We start from the raw sequence: 8,352 nt of genomic DNA, 5'->3' as shown, positions 1-8,352 counted from the left end.
CCCCAAAATAGTCTGCGAACAGACGTTGGTGAGCGATATCGTGCTCGTGGTGGACAAACGTCCGACTGCGAATTGGCCTCTGGATCTGTTCCGCCGCTTCATGCTCGCGCTCCATTTCGGCCAAGCATTCCGCCGCAGCCTCATGAACGCAATCGAACAAGGCCCGAGTCAAGGACTGAGTAATGCCCTCCGAGATACTTCAATCTTCACCGGGTCTCATTTTTTAGTGAGAGAAAGATTGGTGTGTGGGGAAAAGATAACTGATGAGAGATGGGAGAGAAATGTGTGAAAAAATAGAATGAAAAGTGAGGTATATATAGATAAAAGAAATTAAAAAAATAAAAAAAATGTGAAAACGCGTTGCATCATACGTTCCGACGCCATTGTCCGCGGACGATGCATCGGGCATCGTCCACATGGCTATAGTGGCGGATGATAGCATGCCTGATACATCGGGCTAATTAGATCAAGAAGATGATTCACAGTTAGGTTAACAAATAAATGAAGTTTTGCCTAACTATAGTATTTTAATTAATGAACTATGAATTGTAGTGAAAGAAAAATGCAGCAAGAATGAGTTGAAGAATTAGGGCATTGTGTTAGGCCTATAAATAGGGAAAGTAGTTTTGCATGGAATAGGCAGCCATGGATCTCAAAACAAGGAATATTTTGGCTCTATTGTTCTTGGCAATGGCTGCTACTACAAATGGTACTGTTTGTATTCCACGTTTTCCAGGTATCCCTTCATACTTTTTCCCGATTCCAATATTCTGCCCACCACCACCTACTCCATCTCCACCGCCGCCTCCGCTTCGATCTCCACCGCCTCCTCCATCACCACCTCCTCCATCTCCACCGCCTCCATCACCGCCTCCTCTGCCTCCCCTTCGATCTCCACCGCCTCCTCCATCACCACCGCCGCCTCCGCTTCAATCTCCACCGCCTCCTCCATCACCACCTCCTCCATCTCCACCGCCTCTTCCAACGGCAAGCCCTCCACCACTACTTCCTCCAACACCAGTAATTTTGCCACCACCTCCCCCACCACTGCTTCCTCCGGCTCCTGCTCCTGCTCCAGATGTTTTGCCACCACTACCCCCACTGCTTCCTCCAGCTCCTGTTCCTGCTCCAGATGTTTTGCCACCATTTCTTCCTCCGGCTCCTGCTCCTGCTCCAGATGTTTTGCCACCACTGCTTCCTCCGGCTCCTGCTCCAGATGTTTTGCCACCACTACCCCCACTGCTTCCTCCGAATCCTGCGCCTGCTCCAGATGTTTTGCCACCACTACCCCCACTGCTTCCTCCGACTCCTGCTCCAGATGTTTTGCCACCACTGCTTCCCCCGACTCCTGAGGCTTTGCCACCACTATCTCCAGATGTTTTGCCACCACTATCCCCATTCCTTCCGCCGACTCCTGAGGCTTTGTGATAGGATGTGGTATCCTATCGATCAGCAATAGAGCACTCGAACGATTATGAAGAACAAGATAAACCCTAGTTGAGGTGCTAGGGGGCGATTTCCGCCAGAACCAGGAATGAGAATAAGTTTATACTTTATTTCTCAATGATTCAAAATACTAGAGAATTCTATAATTTATAGAATTCTAAACCCTAAACATATCTTGCTAATCAAGAAAGATAATTGAAATAAAAGATTACAAAAGATATAGAAAATAAATAAAGATAAGTAACTAAAATAAAAGATACGCTAAAATATTGTAGATGATCTTCGACGAGATTTGCTAGACGAGATTCACAAGATCGAGGGCCCTATCAACTCTCCCGCCGTTGAAAACCACCTTGCCCTCAAGGTGGGTAATGAAATAAAAACATGAGTGTCTCGTCCAAAGTGAAAGTACTCTCAAAATCACCTGGGTCGAAAATGCGCACTCCTTCGTTGGCACAACAAGCAAATCCACCCAATTGAGCCAAGTGAAAAGCTCGTAAACCAGTCATAGTATGTTTATCTAACAACACCTCCATGTGCAAATATTCAACCCACTGAACTAGTTTGTTCTCATGCTCATCTTTCTGAACCCTATATTCACCTGATTCATCCCGAGGCATTGTGTAGCATGTCGAATCACACCGATGTTGAACACCAATCCAAACCTCTGCGGGATCACCGGGAAATCGAAAAGCGGCCGCAATGAGGCAACTGTTTACTGATCCAACAGATACATTTGGGAGAATCTCGGAACAGAACCGTGAGCCGCAAAAGCTGAACCTCTCCAACTCATGAAGTTCTTGCATGAGCACAAATGAGATCTCTCCTACTACTATGTTGCAAGAAAGATCAAGAGCTCGAAGATTCTTTGCAATAGTTCCAGGTATATGGCTGCTAAGATTGTTCTTGGATGGATCATGAATCCTCAAACTACTCAAATGAGAGGCATTGCTAGGAATCTCACCAATCAAAGTAGTTGTTGATAAACTCAGATACTCTAAACCAGAAAGCATATCAACTTTCAAGAGCTCTTGCTCTTTAAATCCATTGTGTGCAAGATTAGGGTGGCCAAGATTCATAACACGACTTAAACTAGTCGAAAATTTCCCACTAAAAAAATACCCATATACATCTAAATGCAGCAAATTCGACCAACAGAAAATGGAGCTCAAATTTACCTCATCAATTTGGCCTTGAAGCCGAGTCCTGCTCGAATCAATCACGTCCAATGGCCCTACAAAAACATCAACGACAAATCCCTCTGGAACTAATGGGTTGTCCCCGTAAACTTGTGGTGTCTCATTCTGTATGCACTGCCTAGACTCGGATGGAAGTGAAACTGCTGCCTCGAGTGTGGACGAGGCATTTTGCGATGTATGTCGTCGTGGGTTGACCGGAATCTGACTTCCCCAAACTGTCTCACCCGCGACGTATGGTGTCCGTTGCTTACTCATTGGTTCTTGGCTCATGTGGGCATCACCATCACCACCACTTGCGTCATCGAAGCAAGGAAATTTCTGCTTCTGAAGCAGACGAGGATTACCACCGTCCCCTGCAATTATTGGAGCACGCTTCACAATGCCGACTGATATCCGGTACTCGAGATTATCATCATGCTCTCTGGAATCTGTAGAACCTTCTCCACTGTCATTCATCTCCTTCGGACTGTAGCCGGAGCAAGGCTTCCTTTTATAAAGAATCTCAGCTCGAACGACGTTGGCAGTGGAAGAAACTGCCGGTGACGGAGCCTCTGCCCAAGGTAGCGGATCGGAAGTGGCAGTGTGAGGCTTCCGAACAGGACCGACATTGTCTGCATATGGATCAGGGTCAAATCGCTGCTTGACTGCCAGCAGAAAATCATCCCAGCATTTTCCGGCATTATTATCCATCCAGGATGCCCTCCATTCCGACGCCGGGTGATCGAACAAGTATTGTGTAAGGTATAGACGATCAGATAGAGGCGTGTAACGTTGGTTGTAATATATCTGCATATTCTTAATCCACTCGACAACATTCTGTCCATCGAAACGAGGAGGATCAACTCTCAGGTGCGGCAAGGGCTCAGCCTTGAATCCCAGCGGCGGCTGTGTGATCGACGGAGGAAGTATCCAACACCGCGGAGGCTCTGCGACTGGCTGCTGGTCCGGCTGCCTAGTATGCCACGACGAATGTGGAGGTAAGCGCTCGTCAAGGCTGTCCGGAGGCTCCTCGGACAGTGTATGCCGTCTGAAATTGGCTAGAAATTCACCGTGAGCAGCTACATGATGACGTAAATCCACGAGGATATCACGGAGAACATGTTGTTGTAAAGATTCCTGAAGAAAAGCCATGGAAACAAAAGTAATTGTTTCTACCAAGAAACAATCGTCAATACCGTTTTGATATGAGAATAGGTGAGTGTTTATGGAGAGAGATCAGGAAATAGTGTGAACTTGGGATGGGAGTGGGTTTTGGGCATGTGATGAAAACAACTATGACTTTGGAGTCGGAGGAAAAATCTGGAGTGTGGTTTGAGGGAGGAAGAGTAAACAATGGAAGCACCAATTGATAGGATGTGGTATCCTATCGATCAGCAATAGAGCACTCGAACGATTATGAAGAACAAGATAAACCCTAGTTGAGGTGCTAGGGGGCGATTTCCGCCAGAACCAGGAATGAGAATAAGTTTATACTTTATTTCTCAATGATTCAAAATACTAGAGAATTCTATAATTTATAGAATTCTAAACCCTAAACATATCTTGCTAATCAAGAAAGATAATTGAAATAAAAGATTACAAAAGATATAGAAAATAAATAAAGATAAGTAACTAAAATAAAAGATACGCTAAAATATTGTAGATGATCTTCGACGAGATTTGCTAGACGAGATTCACAAGATCGAGGGCCCTATCACTTTGCCACCACTATCACCATTCCTTCCTCCTACTCCTGAGGCTTTACCACCACTATCACCAGTGCTTCCTCCTACTCCAGAGGGTTTGCCACCACTTGCTCCAGCGGAAGGATAAACCAACAACACTAAATCTGGTTCTACAAAAATATGAGCATTACCTAAAAAATAAAGTATTAAGCTGCCATGATTATTAGGTCCTGCATCTCTACTACTAATCTACTATCATTCCACACAATAAGAAGCCATGTGCTTCCGGCGTCAATGTATAATGAGAATTGAACCAGATTATTTAAACACTTGTATAATTATAGTATTATATTTATATGTATGTATGTATGATCCACGTGCTTAACTACCTATATATCATCATATCCATAGAGTTGTGATCAATGTCGAAATAATTTTAAAGATTGGACTAGAGATCAAATTAGGGCCACCAGATCTTTTTTTTAATGAGATGCGCTGATGTGTAAATTATTTCGGTCTTCATTACAAGCTCATTTTACTTCTTTTCATGGGCGGACGCAGAAATAAACATGAGTAGAGGCTAAATTTTCTAAATTTTATGTAAAATTAAATTTTCACGTGATTTAAATTATTATTAGGGGCTTTTATATACCAATATGCTCAAAATATGAATAAATTTTAAAATTTTAAAATAGAAAAATATTAAAAAATAAGATTCATTAGCGGCTAGAGCCCTTCCCCCTTTACATGTGGGTCCGCCATTGCTTCTTTCTAGTAGGTTTATTACTTCATTGCAGTACGTAATACCTTGAAACAACAATATGTTTTTACTTACTTACAGTAGGTTTTGAAGTGATTCAACTGATGCCTCATTCGAACTCATTCAATTGATTTTTTTACTTTATTCACTTTGAAAAAATACAATACATTCCAGTATATTTATTACTTCATTCAAAAAAGATTATTACTTCATTGGACAATATTTTTACTTCATTCGAGTAGGACTTGCTTATATACATACTTCATTCAAATAATTTATTAAATCATTCTATGTGCTTATTACACTATTCAATTAGACTATCACTTTATTTTGTTGGCATAGCTAAAATTTCGAGACTATCACAGCGTCGGCGGGATGGTCTTAACGTCTCTGTCCGAGAAACAGCTTGTATGTACTGGAATGAAGTAATAATCCTATTGGGACGAAGTAAAAACTACTGGAATGAAGTAATATATTCTGGAATGAAGTTAAATTCTCCTAATATTTTATGACTTATTTGCCATGAGTTTAAGTAAAATAGGCATATAATGAAAGCAAAAATAATTTATACATCGGTGCGTCTCATCCATAAAAAACTAGATCTAAAAATTCTAATTTGGTCTTTAGTTCTACAGTTCTGCAATAAGGAGTAGATTTGCATATAAAAAGGAAACAGGAACTAAGAAGAAAAAGGAAAGATGAAAGGAAATAAAAAAGAAATCACATTTTTTGGACTATTTAATTGAAATTTCCAGATATACCCTCTATCATGACTTAAAAATCACATGTTTGGTACCTAGGGCTATTTTTGTCACGAGGTACCAAAAACGATATAAAACAAATATCAGGTTCCATTTTTGTGCGAACGTGAAAGATCAGGTACTCCCTCCGTCCCACAAAAGTTGTCACACTTATGGGACGACACGAGATTTTAGAAGGTTTTGTTTTGTGTGTTAAATGGAGAGAGAAAATTTAATTTTTATATTCATGTGAGAGAGAACTTTTTCCAAAAATGAAAATGTGACATCTTTTGTGAGACAAACTAAAAAAGAAATTATGACATCTATATGGGATAGATGAACTACTATTTATGTAGTTCACTCAAATAAAAAATGAGAGACCATCCAGAAAGATTTGCCAAAAGTTAAAATAGACTAATTTTGTGGGATATATTAAAATGGAGAAAGATTACTCCCTCCGTCCCCCATTAATTGTCCACTTTGATTCCGGCACGGGTTTTAAGAAATGTAAATGAAAGTAGGTTAAAAAGTTAGTAGAATATGAGACTCACTTTTATTTATTAGTTTTATAATAAAATGTGAGTGAATAAGTTAGTAGAATGTGGAGCGTACTTACCATTTATAGTAAAAGTGAAAGTGAACAATTAATGAGGGACGGGCGGAAATGACAAAAGTGGACAATTAATGGGGATGGAGGGAGTATTACTTTTATGGGGAGGAGCACTTTTAATAAAAATTTCTTAATAATTAAAAATATGAAAATAGTGATCACTTTCAAATTATAATAAATTAGTCAAATATCAAAAGGAAATCCGATAAATAGTACTCCTAATTAATTAGAATACCTTCCCCTCGTCCAATTCAGATGGGTTGTTGCTTTTGTATTTTTTTTTATTTATTTACCTTTTTTATTTTAATTTGCTTTTTAAATTAATTTTTTATTTACATAGGAGTATAAATTTGACTTATATGTCTGGAATTATAGCAACTATATATTAATGTTTGTGATAATAACCATTGAAATCACAGAGTTTATCGAATGCTAGTCGGTTCCATGAAATTTGAAAACGGAATATTAGCAAATCACGAAGTTTTAAATTTACTCAATTTTCTCATTCATGTACAAAACGACATCTTTGGTGATACTCAAAATAGTGTTATTTAGTTAAAATACGAAAGAAAGGAAAAGAAATAGTATTTATTTAATTCAAACAACATCATTTTACCAAGATATCATTTTGTATATTGATAGGACAATTACGAAAAACTAAAATTTACTATTTAATATTGTATTTTCAAATTTCATGAAACTGATTTGAATATAACCAATATCCATGATTTAAATGAGTGTTATGTATTTAACTAGGGTGAAAATGGATATATACTACCCATTTTTTCAATAAACTTCATGCATGGTTTTTTACATACTCCATTTACTGAATAATATATTTCGAGTATCGGGAGCATATTCAAGTTTAATGATACCCACTATCTTTAAATTTTGAAGTAAATAATATTAATTTATTGCCAATAACATTGTACTCAATATTTTTCATTAAAGATAAATACTCCCCCGTCCCAGAAAGATTGTCTCAGTTCATTTTTTGCACTCGTTTTGCAAAAATAATAATAAATAGGTAAAGTTGAAAGAGAGTAAAATAATAGAAAAAATAATGTAGATAAGATTATTCTCTACATTATTCTCTCTTTTACTTTTCTCTCTCTACTTTAATTTTTATTATTATTTTTGTAAAACAAGTGTGAAAAAGGAAATGAGACAATCTTTCTGGGACGGAGGGAGTATAATTAGAGACATTGATCAATTTTTTTTCTCGAATAATTGAGTGGTTTAAAGGTAGTAAGCAGTGGCGGACGCAGAAAATATTGTTGGCGGGGGCTCCATTACACTATATATTATACTCAATAAATAAATAAATATATTTAATAAAAATAATCTTTAAAAAAAATGCAAATACAGCAACAAAAACGAATAAATATTACTCCCTTCATCCGCGAAATGTTTTCCACATTTAACTCAGCGCAGGTTTTAAGAAATCTGAAGAAAAGTGAATGAAAAAAGTTAGTGGAACGTGAAATATAATAGTATTAGTTTTATAATAGAATGTGAATATAATGAGTTAGTGGAAAAAGTGCTTCATTTACTAAATATCGAAAAAATGCAAAGTGGACAACATTTGACGGACGTACTGAAATGACAAAAGTAGACAACATTTCACGGACGAAGAGAGTATATCTTATTCTAAAGGAGTATATAATTTAAAATATAACCATGCCGTGAATATAAACAAAAGATAGATAATATTAAAATTAAATTTGAACTAAACTCTAAATCCAACTAAATCTACCAATTCTTAAACTCAAATCAAATACTACGTGAATAGTCGCCAATTTACATAGAGAAAACAACACATTAAATATATTATTATAAATATACTTATCAATTCTTTTTGTAAATGACCGAAAATATTGTGGCAAATTTTTAGCTAAAAAAGGCTAAATTATCAATTTAGAATGTTGTTACA

The 8,352-nt window shown here is 37.8% G+C and overlaps 1 protein-coding gene across 1 annotated transcript; it reads right to left on the bottom strand.

Annotated features, from left to right (window-relative positions):
- Positions 1-784: 784 nt before the first annotated feature.
- On the bottom strand, positions 785-1,399 carry LOC121803023 (involucrin-like). The gene has a single exon (XM_042202727.1). It carries the CDS (start codon positions 1,397-1,399, stop codon positions 785-787), a length of 615 nt encoding a protein of 204 aa, XP_042058661.1.
- Between the last annotated feature and the right edge of the window lie 6,953 nt (positions 1,400-8,352).

The sequence above is a fragment of the Salvia splendens genome, chromosome 5 (genome assembly GCF_004379255.2).
Source record: "Salvia splendens isolate huo1 chromosome 5, SspV2, whole genome shotgun sequence".
NCBI classification, from domain to species: Eukaryota; Viridiplantae; Streptophyta; class Magnoliopsida; order Lamiales; family Lamiaceae; genus Salvia; species Salvia splendens.
Note: the sequence above shows the minus strand (reverse complement) of the source record. Positions and strands in the feature narration are given on the sequence as shown.